The sequence below is a fragment of the Diabrotica virgifera genome, chromosome 3 (genome assembly GCF_917563875.1).
Source record: "Diabrotica virgifera virgifera chromosome 3, PGI_DIABVI_V3a".
Lineage (NCBI taxonomy): Eukaryota > Metazoa > Arthropoda > Insecta > Coleoptera > Chrysomelidae > Diabrotica > Diabrotica virgifera.
In genome coordinates this window covers 215798811-215820089 of record NC_065445.1, presented here as the reverse complement: position 1 = coordinate 215820089, position 21279 = coordinate 215798811, and the positions used below count along the sequence as shown (strand labels likewise).

At 34.1% G+C, this 21279-nt stretch overlaps 1 protein-coding gene across 1 annotated transcript in view; it reads right to left on the bottom strand.

Annotated features, from left to right (window-relative positions):
- Positions 1 to 20069, bottom strand: part of LOC114330756 (potassium voltage-gated channel subfamily H member 3-like) — a 162366-nt gene extending 142297 nt beyond the window's left edge. The window contains exons 1-2 of the mRNA XM_028280166.2: positions 20054 to 20069; positions 16187 to 16420 (exon numbers count right to left, since the gene is read on the bottom strand). Coding sequence (XP_028135967.2) covers positions 16187 to 16420; positions 20054 to 20069 — 250 coding nt within the window. The remainder of the gene's footprint in view (positions 1 to 16186; positions 16421 to 20053) is intronic.
- Between the last annotated feature and the right edge of the window lie 1210 nt (positions 20070 to 21279).

Here is a 21279-nt window from a genome sequence, read left to right as displayed (position 1 = left end):
AAAAAACAAGTAATCGCATTTTACGTTTTTCAAACTTTTCTGCTAAACTTAGGACCTTCATATTCCACTCAGAAAAACTTTGTGATATGATAAAATAATACTGCAAATTTAGTTAAGATCGGTTCAACAGATTTTGCAAAATAAATTTTGCAATCCAGCTTTCGCAAAAGAAAAATTAATTTTTCAAAATGTTGCAGGACTGAAAATAAAGCAGATAGCAAGTTAATTTTTTTTACAAATAGAAGAATACTGTGCCTTTCATTTGCAATTTACAAAATTAAAATCGGTTAACTACCAAGGCGTCAGGATTTTTTTTAAATAAACATTAATTTTTGGTGCTACGCGCAGGACAGCGGTGTTCGATTCACACAAGTTGATTTCCACCAAAATTTATTCCAATATTTATCTAATATATTATTTTCTTACTATATGTTTTGTTATATTTTAATATTTTAATTCCACAAAAATCAAACTAATTTTATTATTGTTTGTGAAATATTGTTTAAACAATTGCATATGTTTAAAAATAATAAACTTTTATTCTCTAAGTTAAAATATATGAACAAAGAAAATTTTTGCTAAAAAAGTGTTATTTCAAAGGAAAAGTATGTGTTTTTATTTTGCAGTAAACAAATTTATTCATTTATATCGAAATGTAATAAAAATTAAAATGTATCAATCATTATCAAAGGTCATTGGAATGCCCAATCAGAGCAAACTATCCGCTGTCCTGCGCGTAGCACCAATAATTAATGTTTATTTAAAAAAATTGCTGACGCCGTGGTAGTTAATTGATTTTAGTTTTGCGCATTGCAAATGAAAGGTACAGTACACTTCTATAAGCAAAAAAAAATCAACTTACTATCTGCTTTATTTTCAGTCCTGTAACATGGTGAAAAAATGAATTTCTTTGCAAAAGCTGGATTGCAAAATTTATTGTGCAAAATCTATTGAACCGATCTTAATGAAATTTATAATATTGTTTTACTGTATCATAAAGTTTTTCTGGGTAAAATATGAAGGTCCTAGGTGTAGCATAAATGGTTGAAATACGTAAAAGGCGAATACTTAATTTTGTATGGTTTTTTCGCAATTATTGCTATTTTGCAACAAGGGTGACTATTTTTTAAATCTTTAGACAATTCAATATTATAGGAAATTTATTTTCGCAACTTTTATATTGGCACAACTTTTGTCTAAAATGAATACTTTTAAAGTTATAATAAAAAAACGAAGAAAAAAATCGAATTTTTCCTTCATTTTTTGACATTTTGATTATTTAAACAATGTTCCGGACCTTTTTGAGAGGGAGGATAACTCAAATATTATTATTTGAGTTATTCTCAAACAATTACTGTAAAAAAAATTGAGTCACCTCTCAACGTCCAAAAATGTGCTAATATTTTTACAGATGCGCCCTGGTCTGTAGGATGCATAAAGAGAAATACCACACGTTTTTACTCGTGTTGGAATACAAATAGCAACTCACTCGGAAAGCGGAAATATCTTTGAAAATAAGGAAAACTTGGGTAAACTTTAACCAAACATTTCTCACTAATATGATGAAGCTCTACACCCACGTACACTCACCACATCTTGTATGAAAAATTTTATCTTAATATACCGTCCGCATACTTCTTTACGAACTTAAAATTAAATTTAAAATTTACCGCAAAAATTTCGAATGAATGTGAGGAAGACCTTGATAAGTTTTGTAGGTCATGTAAAAATGTGTCAGAAAAAGTTTGAAAACTCTCTTATTTAATTTGCGTAGTACAATAAGATGATTAATACAGTGAACGTTTTCTGGGTATTATTGTTAAATTCTTAAGTGACACAATCTCAGATAAAACATCTCATAAAAACAGTAAAAATACTCGAATCAGCCACTACGAAAAGACATAAACGAGTCAACCTCTATAAAAACAATTTATTATTAGTCTATTCTTAAGGATGGATCTTATCATCTAATGTGGTCGATCTGTCGTTTCCGAGTTCGGTCCAAGGGTCAGAAATCTATCAGGTACAAAAGGGCAAGGGACTAATTAACATATTGCGCTGTAAACATTCATTATCCGTTTAATGGTCCCGTAAACACCTTACTAGAATTAATGAATATTTTTGTTTAAAAGGAGTAAAGACCTTAACCTTCCGATGACCAACCTTTTTTTCTTACACGGATGACCAACAGGGGTAAAAAATGACCCCAGTCAAAAATGGCAATTGAAAAAAAAATGAAGTTGTTTTAAGAAATAAAATAATGTATTCATAATTTTAATGTTAGTCTTGTATCAATAAATGATTAATAAACATTATTAAAACATATTTTTAATTACAATTGAACAAAAACAGGAATCATCATTCTGAACTTAGAACTTAAGAAATTTTAAAGTGTACAGTAATTCACGTCGCCACAGGTATATCAAAAATTTTTTTCAATAGTGGAATGTTCCTTACCGACAAAATGTTTACATTTATCGCATTTCGATGTGAATTTTCTGTCGGATGATTGACTGTAAATTTTACATCTGCCACGTTTCCTGGGATTTTCTATTAGCTATGCATCTTCAGAATCTTACGAAAATTTTGTTAGTACCATATCTGGGCTGTTTGAATGGATCTATGCAAACTTTCACGCGGTCGGGATTATATAAAGGGTGTAACTAGCTCAAGGGCCAAATCTTGAAGCAAGAGCCTCATTCGAAAAGATTTTCCTTTTTCGTAGTCTTCATATTTATCTATGTACAGGGCAAATGCAACAGGCATAGGCAGTCTAAAAATCTGTGTTCAGTGCGTAAAGGGAGTTAAGTCCTAAAACACTGTTTTGAGATAAACGCGTTTAAAGTTTGAAATAATATGTTCGAGTTATACTTTTGTAGTTTTTACAAGAATGTATCCTTCAAAATTCTTTTAAATACTTTGGATCAATTAAATATTTATTTCTCTCAGTAACATAATCAATAAATAATATAAACAAACCATATAATTATTATAAAAAAATAATAAACTTTTTCTTACATGGACTTAACACAATTTGCACAAATATCATGAACTTAACACGCTTAACGCATAACACAAACTATAACAAAAAGCATAAAAAATAATATTTATTAATAATAATGGGGGTTTTTAAGACCAAAGTAGCAGGTTTTAATAAATAATAATAGAAGAACATTTAGCAAGACAAAAACTTGTGTTTATTCATCATAAACCAAGTAAGTAATAATACAAATTAAGTAAAATAATACAGAAAATAAACAAAAACTGATATGGAAAACAAATCAATATTTTTTAAGTTTTATTAAGTATTATTTGATATTTACATTTTTCTCTTCTTCCTGACAGTTTGTTTCGTTGATTTATTTTCTTCATTATAAATCTGTGCTCTGTGCGTAAAGAGAGTTATGTCCTAAAACACTGTTTTGAGATAAACGCGTTTAAAGTTTGCAATCGTCTGTTCGAGTTATACTTTTGGAGTTATTACAATAACGTATCCCTAAAAAGTTTTCTAAATAATTTTAATCAATTAAATATTTATTTCTCTCAATAGAATAGTCAATAAATAATATAAATAAACCATATAGGTATTATAAAAAAAATAATAAACTTTTTCTTACATGGACTTAACACAATTTGCACAAATATCATGAACTTAACACGCTTAACGCAAAACACAAACTATTACGAAAAGCATAAAAAATAATATTTATTTAATAATAATAATGGGGATTCTTAAGACCAAAGTAACAGGTTTTAATAAAAATAGAAAAATGCAAAAACGCAAGATAAAAACTTCTGTTTATTCATCATAAACCGAGTAAGTAATAATACTAAGTAAGTAAAATAATACCAAAAATAAAGAAAAACTAATATAAAGGAAAAAAAATAATATTTTTTTATTATTTAGTATTTACATTTTTTATCTTCTTCCTGCCAGTTTGCTTGGTTGGTTCATTTTCTTGGGAAACTGTCATTTTTTTCGTGGGTTTCACATTTACCTTCATTTTTTTGTCGACTGGTTGTACTATCTCTTCATTTTCTTCATAAGGAATGTCATCAGGGTAGGTATCCTCTGCTTCATTTGAGGTAATTAAGTCTTTATAGAATTGGTGATATACTGGTGAAATGTATGGAAGCAGGTCGAGGAGGTCATTTTTTTTCTTCTTAGGTATAGGATTTTTTCCTGGGTAACGTAAACTAGGGTCCATTTTGCTAATGTTTTCTTTGCCTCTTATTTTGAAACTAATGCATTGAAATGGTTGATTACGGTCTAAGGAATTCTTATAGTAAATTATTCCAGGCTAGTTTTTGACAAACTTCAGCCACTGTAGAATATACAATTTTTCGAACTTTACCCGACAAAAAATCATGTTTTACTCAGGAGGAAAGTTACATTTCCCCCTCTGTACTATTTCAAGCAGAAAAAAATTATTGTTAAGCAATAACTATTACGTATGATGCAGTGTTGTAGTGTCAATGCTGATGACGTAGTGTTAATAGGAAATAGTGAAAAGAGACTTAGAACAAAAACTGGAACAGTGGAGACAAGCTCTGGAGGAAAAGGTTTAAAATTTAGTAGGGCAAAGACAGAGTATTTGGAGTATTTGAGAGAAATATATGAAGATGCATGCAGTAGAATTAGGGCTGGATGGATGAAGTGGAAGAAAGCAAGTGGTGTGTTGTGTGACAGAAAGTTCCAAAGAAGCTGAAGGGAAAGTTCCAAAGAAGCTGAAGGGAAAATTCTATAAAACAGTCATAAGACCGGCTATGATGTAGGTATAGAATTGAATGTTGGCAGTGAAAAAGAAAAAGGAACAACGAATTCATGTGGCGGAAATGAGAATTCTTAGATGGATGAGAGGTGTGACAAAAAAGGACAAAATTAGAAATGAGTATATTAGGGGAAGTCTAGGTGTGGCACCAATTGATGCCAAAATGAAAGAGCAGAGTTTAAGATGGATTGGTCATGTTCAATGTCGAGACGTTAATCACCCAATACAAAGAATAGCTGAAGTGCAGATTCTTGGGATTCTTGAAAGGAGTAGGAGAGGAAGACCAAAGAAGATTTGGGTGGGAGACGATAAGGCAGGATATGTTGGTAAAGGGTATTAACATTGATATGACCCAAGATAGAATTGTGTGGAGAAATGCAATTAGGGAAGCCCACCCTGCATAGGGATAAGGAAAAGAGAATGATGATGAATAACTATTAACTATAGCTCACTACAGTATGTTAGTGTTAAGAAAAACAACCGTATTATGAACGATCTATCAAAAAAATAACAAAGGGAGCTTTATATTTCTTTGTCTAAAAGTGAAACGGCTCATTCTTACCATCGAAAGTATGTAATACATGTTTTTGCAATTAAAAGTTTAATAGATCATTGGTAGCACGGCCCAAAATCTACAGCACTATTAAAAATTAAATAAAACTTACCTAGACTTTCTTCAGACTCAAGTTCATCGTTTTTTAACATGTCCAATATGTGTTGTGCTCTGGATGACATGGTTAAACTTTTAACTAAATTCCTTGAAATAACCAACAAATAATCACAGAAGGTTAAACTTTTAACTAAATTCCTTTAACTAAACCAACAAAATAATCACGGAAGAAAACTCCAACTAAAATTTTTAAATCGTTATGTTGTTCATTAAAATACAAGCTCGTTTGAAAGGACCTAATCAATATGCCACTGATTAGTAAAATAGCCAAATCAGCTTTAACGGCGCGCAGCGTACAAAGAGTCAACGCAATAACTTATTAGTGTACAGTATGTTAAGTCTCAAAATTGTGGGACTTAACACACTGAGTCTTCCTATTTCTTAAATAATGTTTAGTGTAAAGTGTGATATGTCCAAGTTCAGGACTTAACACGCATTACACAGTTAGTATTGACTGTTTTTCATTTGTGTAAAATGCATATCTCAGTTTAGGAATGGAATTGGACTTTACAAATTATACACCATGTAGATATCAAATCCTAACATACAGACAGTGCATTACCTCATTTCGACCATTTTTGGACTTAACTCACTCTACGCACAGAGCACAGAAATATACATTTTCATATTTATTTATACTTTACCTGTCATTTTTTTCGTGGTTTTCACATTTACTTTCTTTTTTGTCAACTATGTAGTTGCACTATTTCTTCATTTGCTCATCAGGAATGCAATCAGTGTAGGTATTCTCTGCTTCATTTGAGGTTAGGTATTCTTTATAGAATTGGTGAAATACTGGTAAAATGTATGAAAGCAGATTGAGGAGGTCATTTTTTTCTTCTTGGGTATAGAATTTTGTCCTGGGTAACGTAAACCAGGGTCCATTTTGCTAATGGTTTCTTTGCCTCTTCTTTTGAAACGAATGCATTGAAATGGTTGATTAAGGTCTAAGGTATTCTTATAGTATATTATTCCAGGCTCGTTTTTAACAAAATTCAGCCACTGTACATCTCATACTCTTTTTAACAAAATTCAAAGGGCGTTTCTTAACAGTACTTTGTATAAGTTCGGCCCAATCATGAGGATGGTGGAACGTCCAGCAAAAACTGTTTTAATTTTTTTTTTCAATAAGGACGTGTGATGTATCACACTCAATGTGCGTGTGGCCAGGTACTAAAAAATTTATGATTAATCGCTTCCAAGTTAGGATAATTTTGCAGGGCTACCATACACATAGCTGGTACATGAGTATTCTTGTTTTGACCACCACATGTATCTGAGTAACTATGTATATGATCAAACTTTTCACAACAGGCTTTAAAGCTTTAGAAATAAATTTGTATACACATGAGCCAATTTCATTAGCACCTCTCCCAGCTACACCTTCATACCAAAGGTAACAGTAAATTGTGCCATCACTGCAGTCGTAGAGTGTTAGATTGAAAGTCCAAAGTTGACGTTTGTAGAAGGCTACAGAACTATGCACGAGTGGAGTGGGAAGGCATTGCTGCATGTCAAATGTCACAAGTTTGGTTGAATCGTTAACTTTTGAATTTTCTTTTTCTAACTTTTTAGGCTCATACGCATACTCCGAGTTATCAAGGTGGTCATTTTTTTGTTTTAAAAACTCCTGGTTTTCACTCTCAGAACACATTTTAAGTTGTATGTCTAGCCTATCATATTTTGAACAGGTAGCCAATTTAGGCTTTTTAATTTTTAAATTTAAGTTGTGGAACTCCTACACAAAGCTTACATGTTTTAAACTGTTTTCAGATAGGGTACGCTTATATTCTTCATATTATTTTGTCACTATCGTCAAATCAAAGAAACAAATTTTTCCCACAATCTTGTCTGGAGTAGTGGCTTTCATAAGCTGGGATTCCAATTAAAAATTGATTTACTGTAATCCTTTCTTCTACGTTATAATTTTTTTTCCAAAATTTCCTCTTTCATCCGGTTGGATTGTGCCCGAAGAAGATGACCTTTTCTTTTGAATAATAGTTTATAGGTATGTCCTTTCTCCAAATACTTTTAGTAAAAAAATAAATCAGCTTTAAAGGCGCGCGGCGTACAGATAGTCAACGTATAGTATTTTTACTACAAAAACGTTATTACGTAGGTCAAAATTTTTGACGTAAGAGAACTGTCAAAACATTAGAATGTGACTTTTCATTATTGCCGTGTTTATAATAAACATAGCAATAATGAAAAGTCACATTCTAATGTTTTGACAGTTCTCTTACGTCAAAAATTTTGACCTACGTAATAACGTTTTTGTAGTAAAAATACTATAATAACTTATTAGTGTACTTACAGTGTGTTAAGTCGCAAAAATTGTGGGACTTAACACACTGAGTCTTCCTGTTTCTTAAACAATGTTTAGTATAAAGAGTGATATGTCTAAGTTCGGGACTTAACACGCTTTACACAGATAGTATTGATTTTTTCTTCATTTGTGTAAAATGAATATGTCAGTTTAGGAATGGAATTAGAGTTGACAAATTATACACACATGCAGATATCAAGTTCTAACATACAGATAGTGCATTTGCCAATTTCGACCATTTTTGGACTTAACTCACTTTATGCTCAGAGCACAGAAATAGATTTTGATAATGCGCAGTGCAAAATTACTCGGAATTCCACATAATAGACGATATTTACTTCATATAAAATTGGAACCCAAATTCAGGAAATATTTTTTATTCATAAAATATAGGGAATTTTTTTTCAAAAATGAATACCCATTTTCAATTTCGAATTTCGAAATTTTTTTTATTGCAAAATATGAGGATTTTTATTTATTTAGCGTATGGAAATTTGATACACAACATTATCACACATATGTTATAGTCTAACATCTAATGTATTAATATATTCAATCGACGCTGGTGTTGCAGAGGCGAAGTCCAGAGGATCTCCATCATACTTTCTCCGAGGGCATTCGGCAATCATATGCTGGATGGTCTGTTTCTCGGCGACGCAGTCGCACTCAGCAGAGGTTCTCATTTTCCATTTATAAAGGGAATCTGCGCAGACTCCATGACCCGTTCTTATCCTGTTAAGAGTTGACCATGATTTTCGGGGGAGGTCAAAACCTGGTGGAGTTTCTGTGATGCATGGTGTGTTTCTCATTATTAGGTTCGGTCTGTCGCTCTGCATGTTCTTCCACTGGGAGTTCATTTGGAAATTGTTGGAACTCAAGTTTATTGCATCTCTAGTCGGAGGTTTTCTGGAGCGCAATCGATGTGAGTTAGCGTCGGCGACATATGAGTGTATAGGTAACTGCGGGTTGTTAAGCAGCTTTTGGAATTCTCTAAGCAGAGCATGCTGACGACGAAGGTTAGGTGGAGGTATGTGGCTCAGTAGTGGAAGCCACTCCACAGGTGTAGACTTGATCGTTCCAGATATGAGACACATGGCGACATTGAGCTGAGTATCTATAATTTTTGTGTGAACGCTGTTCAGCCAAACAGGGGAGGAGTATTCAGCTGCGGAGTATACGAGTCCAAGGGCTGAACACCGAAGTGTACTTGCTGTTGAGTCCCATGTGGTCCCGCAAAGCTTCTGTATGATGTTGTTACGGGTTCTCAGCTTTGCTGCGGTGTTCTCAAGGTGTTTCTTAAAGGAGAGTGTTCTGTCCAGGGTGACGCCGAGGTACTTGGGATTATAGTTGTGCGTGAGCAGTTGGTTATCAATGCCCACTTTAAGTTTTGTGTGGGCCATATTGTTGTTCAGGTGAAAACAGCTAACCTCGGTTTTTTTGGGGTTAGGTTTAAGTCTCCATTGTTTAAAGTACTTAACCAGGCGTTCCAGATCTTCCGTTAGGATTGCCTCGGAGTTTTGTATTAAGGAGTTTTGAGTTGCAAGTGCCCAGTCGTCTGCATATCCAAATTTTTTAGATCTAGCATACTAAATAGCAGCGGTGCAAGTACGGAGCCCTGGGGGAGGCCGTTGTTAAGCGTTCTCTGTTTGCTCACTGTAGTTCCCATGGTTACACGAAAGTTTCTACTGCTCAGCATAGTATTTATGAGTCGGGCGGTTGCTTTGCAGGGGATTATTTTCAGGAGCTTCTAGATGAGGCCATCTTTCCAAACCGTGTCATATGCAGCCGATAAATCGATGAATGCCACAGACGTCTTCAGTTATCTTTGGTAACCTGCCTCTATGTAGGTAGTTATAGAGAGCACTTGGTCAGTGGTGCTTCGTTGAGGCCTGAATCCTGCTTGTTCAATTGGTATATTTTGAAGTAGCTTTGGGCCGATTCTGTTCAGGACCAGTCTTTCGAGGAGCTTGTAAGCTGAACTGAGTAAAGCGATGGGGCGGTAACTCGCTGGGTTGTCTGTTGGTTTTCCAGGTTTTAGAATGGCTATGATTTTTGTTTGTTTAACGATGTTTGGTAGGTTACCTGTTTTGAGTATATCTGTATAGAATTTAGACAAACAGGTTTTTGCAAATTTCCCACAATGGATCAGAAATTCGGGAGGTATACCATCTGTACCAGGAGCTTTGTTAGGTTTAATGTTTTTGATGGCGTTTGAGACTTCTTCTGGAGTGAACGGTGCGGAGTACTCTGTATCTGATGGACAGGCAGCTTTTAGATGTTTAAGCTCCCTTTTTATAGTAGTGGTAAACTTTTTATCACATGCTCCTCTGGAGGTGGCAACTATATCTGTACCTTGGAAGAAGAAGGGCCAAAGTCCAATTTCTTACTTTTGAGTAATTCTACTTATTAGGTTTTTCGCTCTTAAAATTCGTTGTCTTCCTTAGGGTATTTTATATATAGGTTTTATTTTATTGCATCTGTATTTGTATAACAAGGACCATTAATGGTGTAAATTTTTTTTTTCAAAATTTAGTAGAAATGTTGTTTTAGATGGACATTGGCCTTTTTTACTTTAGGGTATAATAATTTGGTTCGGACTATGGCCCTTTTATTATGCATCTGTGCCACTCACTCTCTTGACTTAACATGGTTAATGAAATCATAATTTCAATTACTTATAAAATGTATTCAAGAGAAAGTTGTAGGTTTACAAAGTATGGGTATTACAAAAAAAAATAATGATAAAGAACAAAACACTTATTATTATTTTTAGCCGTCAGAATAAGAAAAATCATCTTCCTCGTGTGCTGGAAAATCATCTAAGTTTCCTTCAGAACAGCTTATTTCTTCATAAAATCGTCTATTGTATTGACTGATGTAGGGCAATAGTTCCTTAAGGTTTTTCACTTTAGGTTCAGGTAACGGTAGAGGTTCGCTATTAATGGGCGCCAATGAAAAATCTATTTTGCTTTCCCGTTTTCAAAGTGATCCTCTCCTAAGATCAACTTTTTTGAATTTCGTGGCATCGAAGTTTGTACTATAGAAAAAAACAAATGCCTCTTTGGTGAATTTTAGCCACTTGATTTGAAACCATGGTATTACTTCACCTTCTTCGTTCTTTTTCCTGTGAACAAGCTTGTTAGTCAATAGCTCGCCAAAATTTAGAAAATCAGTTTGATTCATTTCGAGGACATTTAAAGCGGGTTTTCTCTGTACACTCCTAATGAAATTGCACCAGTCATGTGGTACCTCAATGTCCATTGCGGTTTTCTTTTTTTGCCTCTCAACTGAAGCATGAATTGTATCTGCTTCCATGTGTGTGTGCCCAGGCTCCATAAACTTATGATTAATTTCAGTTACGGAACCTTTTTCTTGCATAAGAGTACAAAACATAGTTATTAAGTAGATGTTCTTATTCTGTCCTGAGCACGAGTCGCTGTAAAAATTTACCTTTGTTATAGATTCTGGTAAAGACAACACAAATCTTATAACGCAGGAGGCTATTTCTGCACCACCCCGACTGGCTATGGTTTCGTTCCACAGGAAGCAGGTACCGGTGCTTCCGTTGATATCTGTGGAATAAAAAGTCAAATTGAAGACCCATAGCTGTCTCTTGTAAAACGACAGACCGTTTCTTAAATAGGGAGTGGGGAGGCACTTTTCCAAATCAAAAGAAGCTGTAACTGTTTCTCCATCGCTCTTGGAACTTTCTTTATCTGCTGCTTTCATTGAGTAAGCTTTTTCTGCGAGAAGCAAATGGTTTTCTTTTTGTTTTTCCAGCATCGCTCTTTCTTCCTGTTGTTGCTCATTAACCTCCTTTAGACTAGCTAAGGATTTGAGAGCTAAGTTAATCCTGTCACACTTAGAACATGTGTCGTTAGCAGGATGATGAAAGGACAGGTTATATTCTTCGTTAAATATATGTCTGTACTGGCATTCCAGTTGTGGAGCAATGCCATTCTCTCTGCAATAATCACAATAAAGTCTGTACATTAATGCTATCGAAAGATCTGGACTAAGATACTTTTTGGTAGTTCTTTCTCGTGAATAATGACTGGTATATGCCGGTATACTTTCAATGTGTTGTCGTATCACATCTTTGCTTCTATCACCAATCTTTGCATGAGATGTGTGCTTACCACGGCCATCAGAAGAACATATACCACCATTTCCCCTTTTTTTCTCTACGATTATTCTGACTTTTTTCAAAGTTAAGTCAAATGTAGCTAAATACATTTTTTGGCATACTTCTGTTTTATTACTTTCTACTTTCAAGAAATATCTTCTAGAATATACTCGTCTACTGCTATCTTGCTTTTCTAAATCAACCCTTTCTCTTCGTTTCAAGCTTTCCTCTACTGTTTCTGCAATAAATTGGTCCTGTCCATGTCTGGTGAGCATATAAAATTTTTGAAATAAAATCTGTCTTTGTTCTTCAGTTATTCTTCTGTTACATTTTCTTCTACAAGTGCATGGCTGCTGTAGAACCTTTTCCTTCACTTTTTTTTCAGTTTTAGTTGTATATTCTTGTCCATTTTCTTTTTTCTTCTGTCTGATATTTTGTGCCCATGATTTTTCATTTCTAACGCGCTTTCTTGTTATTTTACCTTCTTGATTTTTTTTTCTTCCTCCTCCTGTACGCTTGAACCGATAGCTTGTGCCAACATCTCCTTTAACAGTTTTAGAATTAATATTCTCCACAAAACTATTAGAGGCATCCTCGTCCTCGGAAGGCACATAATCTTCATCATCAGAGGCGTTGTCACCTTCTTCAGCCAATTCGATTTCCACTGTGTCATTCGTTTCCATGTCAATCTGAAATAAGTAATGAATGAATTAAATTTCTTTAAAAGCACAACAGCAATGGTTTATTGGTGCCATATTTTTTTATTGATTGTGAAAATTTTTAAGAACTGTTATTATTGCTAATTTTTTTATATCGAATACAGGGTGAGTTAAAACGCAAGTACATTCTTTTCTCAGAAATTTTAAATGGAACACCCTATATTTTATATCACTATCGAAAAGTACCATTACCGTGCTTTGATTTTTGTATACTATTCCCTATGTCTAAATTTGTTAGTTTTCGAGATATTTTCATTTTTTACTGAAAAAATAATGTATAGTCGGTTCGCTAAACTCAGACACAACTTGCCAGTTATTTTAGTAAGTAATTTTGCCAATTTTGGTAAAATTGGCAAAACATAATTACGAAATAGTTAATAATAACTAAATAGTAATTTTCCCAATTTTGGCAAAATTGGCAAAAAAAAACAAAAAAAAATTATCGACTAAAATCTTTAGCCAGTTGTGTCTGAGTTTAGCGAACCGACTATACTTGCGTTTTTACTCACTCTGTATTCGATATAAAGAAAATTAGCAATATCAACCATTTTTATAAATTTTGACATTCAACAAAAAAATATGGCATCACTAAACCATTGCTGTTGTGCTTATTTTTATTTACACAGGGAGCTGAATTTATTACGAATTTCATAGAACATTCGTTATAACTTTGTAAATACCTTGTATAACAAAACAAACCTTTATATTTTTGTGATGGGGAAGTTAAGAAGATTTTGAATATAAAATAAAATATAGGGTGTTCCATTTAAAAAAACGAAAGTTTGGTCTGCCACTATGTTATCGAACACCCTGTAACATTCTAATTTTTTAATGTGAAGCTCAAAGCTGGCTATAATTTTTGTTAATAACTTTTATTGCTATCTATTACTATAGATAACACTAATCAATCACCCTGATTTTGTATTTATCTGTACAGGTGTGCTGCGCAGTAATGCACGCAACCTGTATCAGCAGTCAGATGGCCGGTACGGTGTTCGAGGAAGCACAAGGAACAAAAAAAAATCAGCTGTCTTAAAATACTTTCTCGAAAACATTGCTAGCCCTTAGACCATTAGGTTTAAAAGTCGAAACGTTAATTAAAGGAGATTTTTTCATTTAAATGTGGCTTTATTCCCAGCGATTTGTTAAAATACATGTGTGTACTTACATAATGTTCCAAAGGAGATATAACTGCTGATGATGTAACAGGTGTAAGCTCTGTGAGGGACTGCTCATCATTTATAGTTTCTACATTATCGCACAAAACCTACAACGGACTCGAACCAATAAATACCTTATTAACTCGTGGTAAAATAAATAATACTTACACCTTCAAGTGGCCTTAAGGATTCTAACTCTTCATCTGATGAAAACGTCGCATAAGTTGGGTTATTACCTTTAACAAAAATTGAACTTAGGTTTGATTCTGTAAATGGTATTTGTTTACGTACCTTGGCTCTTTGTCATTTCAAGTATCATCCGAGTCCTGTCTGAATACATATTATTTAACACAATTATAATAAACTGGAAACACAAAATACAACACACAACAGAAGCAACGAAGCAACCGACTTCCATAAAAGTGAGGTTATGCGACCGCCTGCGTGAAACGTGAAACAAGTAGAAGGGCCAATCTCCACATTAGCTTAGCTTATCCTGCGTATTGAAAGGGCCAAAGTGACATATTGGCCTTTATAAGATTCAGCTACTTGGCACATTGGCCGTTAAAACAGATGTTTATTTTTTAAATAATCAATTTTAGGAGATTGGCCGCTTTACTACTGAAAGTATGAAGAAAGACATGAATATTGGTACCATAAGCTAAAAACCGCAATTTTTGGAGATTGGCCCTTATTCTTCCAAGGTACAGATATGTGATGCAATTTTATTAGGGTTGAAGTCGTGGATTTGTCGTGTTGCCAGTTTGTCACTTCCGAGTTTTCTTAGGAGCGACCACGCTTTACGGCTAGACTTTTTGAAATCTAACGATTCGACTTCATTTGTCCATTTCTTCCTTCTTGCTACATCAAGGCTCAGGAGAAGTTCGTCCGCAATGTCACTTTCACCGGTTTCAAGATATTCTTCGTAGAGGTTTTGGCTTTCCTCACTCCATCCTGGTATGTATTGCTTACGATGGCCCCTGGGAATGTGTTTCTTTGCTGTAGCAATTATTGCCCCTCTAAACCTTTCATAATTTTTGTATGTTGGTGGAATCCATCGTAGGATTTTATCGAGTTCGTTGGTAAAGGCGGGCCAGTTACCTTTGTTAAAGTTCCAGCGTGGTCGTGGAATGGTTGTGACTAGTGGGATTTGGATACCAATCTCAATAATGATCGGCCTGTGCTGCCTATGCGGGAAGTCATGAAGTACTCTTCTCTTGGTTGGTAAGGGGCAGCTTTTCTGGTTTTTGCTCACAAAACATAAATCTGGATTGTACTCTTGTTTCCATGCCGCCGATTTAAAAGTGCCCCGGTCTTTGGCATCGAAGACGTGATGCAGGTGGTTACTCTCTGCCCAGTTTAGCAGTGTCTCCCCGTTTTCATCGTTATTTCTGTATTTCCATTCTTTATGATGGCTGTTAAAATCACCTAAATAGATGGCGGGATGGGGCCTTATGTCTATGACGTGGCTTGGCCATGTAATACTTGCGGGTTTATAAACATTTGTCACTTCCATTTCACCTATTTTGGTAACGGTCAAATGTATATTATTTTGAATGGTGGAAGATATGAGGTGAGCGTTTTCTACGGAGTTTTTTACGTAGTTGGCGGTACCATAAGCATGGTGATAGGTTGCTCCCAGAAGATCATAGCCTGGAATTTTGCCTCTACTTGCGAGTTGTTGTTCGTTCGCAGCAAGGGTTTCCTGTATGACTACCAGGTCGATGTCGTTAGAAAGTAGTATGTTTGACAGCATTTCGCTTTTGGATCGACTAATGCCTTCAATATTTATCTGACAAATCCGGACAAGGGGTCCCAGAGTTCTAGTCGCTTGGTTCTCATAAGAACCATTTCTTGGTTGGGCGTTCATGTTTGCAGTTGTGTATTGGCCAGGAGAACGTTAGATAGTTTGGCCGCCTGTTCGTTCTAGCTCATTTAGTGTTAACCAGAGGGCACGTGCAGAATTCTTCTGCGGACGCGAGCTAGTTTACCCTCCCAAAATATGAGGATATCTAAAATGATATTAAAGTAAAATAAAAAAAAATGAATTAAAAATTGAAAATATTTCCGAGTTTATTAAAAAAAACATACACTGGGGTCAAAATTTACCCCCCTTGGTTATCCGAAAGTTAAGACGCTATCCCATCGAATAGTGAAAAAAAAGTACAGTTGGTGCCCCACGTTATTCTGAAATTAATAAATATTTATTTTTTTAAATTCCGTGGACCTATTTCGATGAAACGTATCCAATCGAGTATCGAGAATAAACCACAAAAGTATTGGCGGTAAAAATTATAGTACGTTGGTTAATTCATACAATGATAAAAATTCCAAAACAAAGTCGTTAGTACGTTTACATTGTAATAATCCCTTTACGTTAGTAATTAAAAACCATAAAGTATGTATTACTTACCATTCTTTTTATAAAATATAACTTCTAATTTAAGCTCATTCTTCGACTCCAGCGCCTTGTCGATCTGCACTTTGTGCTCCTCCTTTGTGTCCGGTCCATGGAGGAACTTGCAGGCGCATCCTTTCTGCATTATTTGGGCTCGCGTGAAACCCGTCAGCTCGCAGAATCCATCCGAACAATACACAATAGGATAAACGGAAGGAACTTGAGCGTTACCCAGCACAAAGTTGCTGTCTGAAACAAAGAAAACCTATTAGGATGATTATATAGGGTCCTAATTGATCGAGAAAGTCAATTATTCACGGTTATTTGGAAAGTTTATTGAACTATATACCATCATAGGATAAAAGTAGCAATTTATTAATATAGAAAGATTTTCATAAACTAGATAATAAACTTTTTACAAACTAGATACTTTACAATATTTTATTCAGTGTACGAGTTTAAACAGTCAAGAAGTAGTGTTCTAAGACTGTGGATCCTAGCTCTAAGTACTTCGCAAAGGAGGTCAACTCTACAGTGGGTGGCCAAATTACTAGAGACTCAAGACATATTTTTATATTTTTATATACAGTGATGAGTCCGCTAACAACCGGCAAAATAACGCAAACGATGGAAAACATAATACATTACGACACAAAAAGAGACGAAACTAGTGGAGGTGGAAATTATCGTTACAAACGTATAAAATTAACATTACGTTACATAGTTTCCCACCTTTAGACGTATCAGAGGAGTATGACAACTGTCACTGTGACAGTAGAATTTTATAAAATACTCCTGTCACAGACGTCTAAAGGTGGGAAATTATGTAATGTAATGTTAATTATATACAGTGATCAGCGCGCTAATAACCAGCAAAATAGCGCAAAAGATGGAAAGCGTATTAAGTTGTGAGATAAAAACAAATAAAACTAGTAGAGCTGCGATATTTAGCGATATTAACCTATAAATTTACATTATATTGATTGTTTCCCACCTTTACACGTATTAGAGGAGTATGTCAACTAAAACTGTCAATGTGAGAGTGGTAATTGCCAAACTCGTCCGATACGTCTAAAGGTGGGAAACAATCAATGTAATGTAAATTTATAGGTTAATATCGGTAAATATCCCAGCTCTACTAGTTTCATTTCTTTTTATCTCACAACTTAATACGGTTTTCATCTTTTGTGCTATTTTGCCGGTTATTAGCGCAATCATCACTGTATAGTGATGAGCTTATATTATGGTGATGAGTTTATATTATATATTATAATAATTAGCACATACTATAAAATATTTTGTTTGTCAAATGTGCACACAGTGCATTAATAATTTTTTTTAAGATTGTGTATTATATTAGTTATTCTATTATAAATTAAGAGGTTCGTAATATCTTCAATTATTTAACTAAGTTGTTAAGAGACTGTGATTATATCATTATGATAAACTAAATTAACACTTCAAAGACACGATTATATCATTCTATATATTCTTCTTCTACGGCACTACAGCCCAAATTGAGTCTTGGCCTCCTTTATTATTTGCCTCCACCCTTGCTTGTCTGTATCTGCTCTTCTCCATACACGGACTCACAAAAGGACTTGTGCGTCGCCTTTACTGTGTCTTCCCAGCGCTTTCTTGGCTTTACAACTGGTCTCTTTCCCTACATTCTAGCATTTAGTGCTCTTTTTGGTAGCCTATCCTCTCCCATTCTTATCACATGTTCGGCCCATTACAATCTTTGTATTGTAATGAAGTCTGACAGGGGTGTTTCCTTATAAAGTTGATACAGCCTGTTGTTTTATCGACTTCTGAAGATTCCGTTTTCCCTCACAGGTTCTAGTATTCTCTTCAGTACTTTCCTTTCGAATATGTCGAGTTTGTTTTTGGATGTTTCTTTCAGGACCCATGCTTAACTGCCATAGCATGCTATTGGTCTAATTAAGGTTTTATAGATTCTCATCTTTGTATTTCGGTGGACATTTTTAGACCAAAATATATAAAATAAGCTCTGTTTGCCTGCGTTATTTTCTTCCGTATTTCTCCATCTTCTGATCCGTCGGCATATAGTTCTACTCCCAGGTATGTAAACTTTCCATCCGTTTCAATGTCACCTTCATGTATAATGTTTTGTGGGACTATATTTATTCTCGTCTGTATCATTATTTTTGTTTTTTCTGTGTTAATTTCCAGACCTAGCCTTTTTGTTTGTGTTTTTAACTCTGCGTATGTTTCATGTGCTCCTATTGATGATCTACTCATAATATTAATATTATCGGCATAAGCGGCCAGTTGAACCGTTCGGTTGGTCAGTAGGTTTCCTCGTCCAGTTTACATTTGCCTAACCGCATACTCGAGTGCCAGGGTAAACAAAGTTGGGGCAAGCCCATCTCCTTGCTTTAGTCCCTACGAAATTTTGAAAAAGTATGTCCTTTTGTATTCCTAAATATGCCTGAGTTTCATCCATTGTGGCTTTGATAAGTCTAATTAGCTTGTGTGGTATTGCCAATTCATCCAATATATTGTAGAGTTTGTTCCTTTTGACTGAGTCGTATGTCTGTTTGAAGTCTACAAACACGTTGTAAACATTAATGTCGTGTTTCCGTGATTTGCTCACGATCTGTTTAACTGTAAATATCATTCTATATACCTAAGTTAAAAGGTAACAATTAGAAACAAAGCTCATATTGTGCTAGATTGTGTTTAATTCATATGGAATAGCCTCTTTTGTATTTGTGACAGTATGGCCGTAGCAGCAGAGACACTATAATTCAAATAAAAAATGTTTTCAATGTATGTTATACCATAGTTGCCAACCTCAATAGGGAACTTGCATAAAATTTTAAATTCGAAAAAATGATATAAATCACAACAGAACATAATTTAGAACCTGCGCCAAAGATAAAACAGTTTTGTTTGTCTTTCGTTTGGCCCCTAAATACGACTAAAAATTCAACTTATACCAGCCACACCAAAACGCGTCGTGACGTCACGGGGTTGTACGTTTACATTATATACCAATTGTGTATATAATTTTAAACTAAACATTCTAAACGTCAGTAAAAAATACAGTTATGTGACGTTAACAGTATTTTTGACCGTTTGAATTATTCATAGAAAATTTGTACTTTTACAAAATGGTTTTATTTTCAATAGTAAACCTTCTTTCCTTTGTTTCAAAAACTGTATCAAACTCTAATCTCAACAGAACATAATTTGGAACCTGCCCCAAAGATAAAACAGTTTTGTTTGTCTTTCGTTTGGCCCCTAAATACGACTAAAAATTCAACTTATACCAGCCACCCCAAAACGCGTCGTGACGTCACGGGGTTGTACGTTTACATTATATACCAATTGTGTATATAATTTTAAACTAAACATTCTAAACGTCAGTAAAAAATACAGTTATGTGACGTTAACAGTATTTTTGACCGTTTGAATTATTCATAGAAAATTTGTACTTTTACAAAATGGTTTTATTTTTAATAGTAAACCTTCTTTCCTTTGTTTCAAAAACTGTATCAAACTCTAATCTCAACAAACTGGTATATATTATTACAACGACATACGATAAATGTCATTAGAATATAAATATTTTTCCTTTATTCCCCGACGACGAGCTGGGCAAATACCCAAGTAGGTGGAGGCCAATAGACTAAAGAAGAAGAAGAAGAATATACGTAAATATAACCATAAACGGAACCACATACTTAAACTCTGTGACGTCACGGGTCGTTTGAACTATTTTAAGATAAAGAAGACTTTAAATTTGTACTTCTAAGTTATTATGAGTGTTTGAAGCGTGAAATTTTGGAAATCTCATTTTTATACAAAACTGAACATTATTATGTAATAAAAAAAAATGTGAAAGTTCCCTATTACATGTGTTTTGGGACATTATTAAGCAGATGTTGCAGAATCAAATTAAATTTCACAAATAATTTAAACAATAAAATGATTCTGTAAAAAAGGAAAACCAAATCAATCATCGCGGAATTCAACAGTTTACAGATGAACGATTTTTTTGTTTCGATTTTCATTAACTCTAATTGTTATCCAGAACAAAGCTAGCAGTGTGGTATAAAAGTGCATATATGTGCAATAAAATTGATACAGTCGATTAACAATTCATTGTAATTGGTACTTTTTGAAAACGATGAAGTACATTCTCTTTTTTATTTGCAATATTGTTTGGGTAGCGTGTAGGCCAGGATTTTACGACGAATCTTTTCAAGAGAGCCACAGTAAGTTTTTAAAATTAATATTTATGTCAGGCACATAGTGATCATAAAGTAATCTACATTCTCATCATTTATTATACAATTTTAATTGCTTTAAACAAGACTGCTTATTTAGTAATGACATCAAATTATAGTGACAGAAATATATTGTGCCATATTTTGGCTATACGCTGTGAGCTCGTACGAAGAGGGATTATTTATAAATTCGCGAGCGCCAGTAGCGGCAAGTCTGTAAACGTTTACCGGAAATTTGACATAAATGTCAAAGTGATTAATTTAAAATTAAAATTAAAAACATTAATTATAAAAAATATTAGTTGGTCAAAGCTGTGCTATATATTTTTCCTTAAATATACTTACGTTTTAACTACTGAATTTACGTTTTTTTAATGTTCCGTAATATGTAATTATAAATTAATCTATTAATCTTAGCGCCATCTACACGATAATTGTGAAAGTATCTGAAGTAAGAAATTAATATTTCATCAATAGAATGTCAAAATGATTAGCAAAATCTTAAAAAAATCTGTTACAATTAAATTACTTTTTAGCGTTGTAAATATTAAGCGATAACAATTAAATAATAAATTTAAAAATTACCGGTGAAAGTTGAATTAATAATCCGCCAGGAGCGACACCAGCGAAGCTCAGAGCGTATAACAATCGATCACTTTCAAACCAGGTATTCAAGAAAAAAGTAGAATATTCGGGTCCTTGTTTCTTGGCGCATTCGTTGTCACTCTTACTAAAATTACCATCTCAGTGTACCATCAAAATTTATTCTGCCAAATCGTAGTTGAACCATCTCTAAATGCTACATAGACCAGGGCGCATCTGTAAAAATAATAGTACATTTGGACGTTGAGA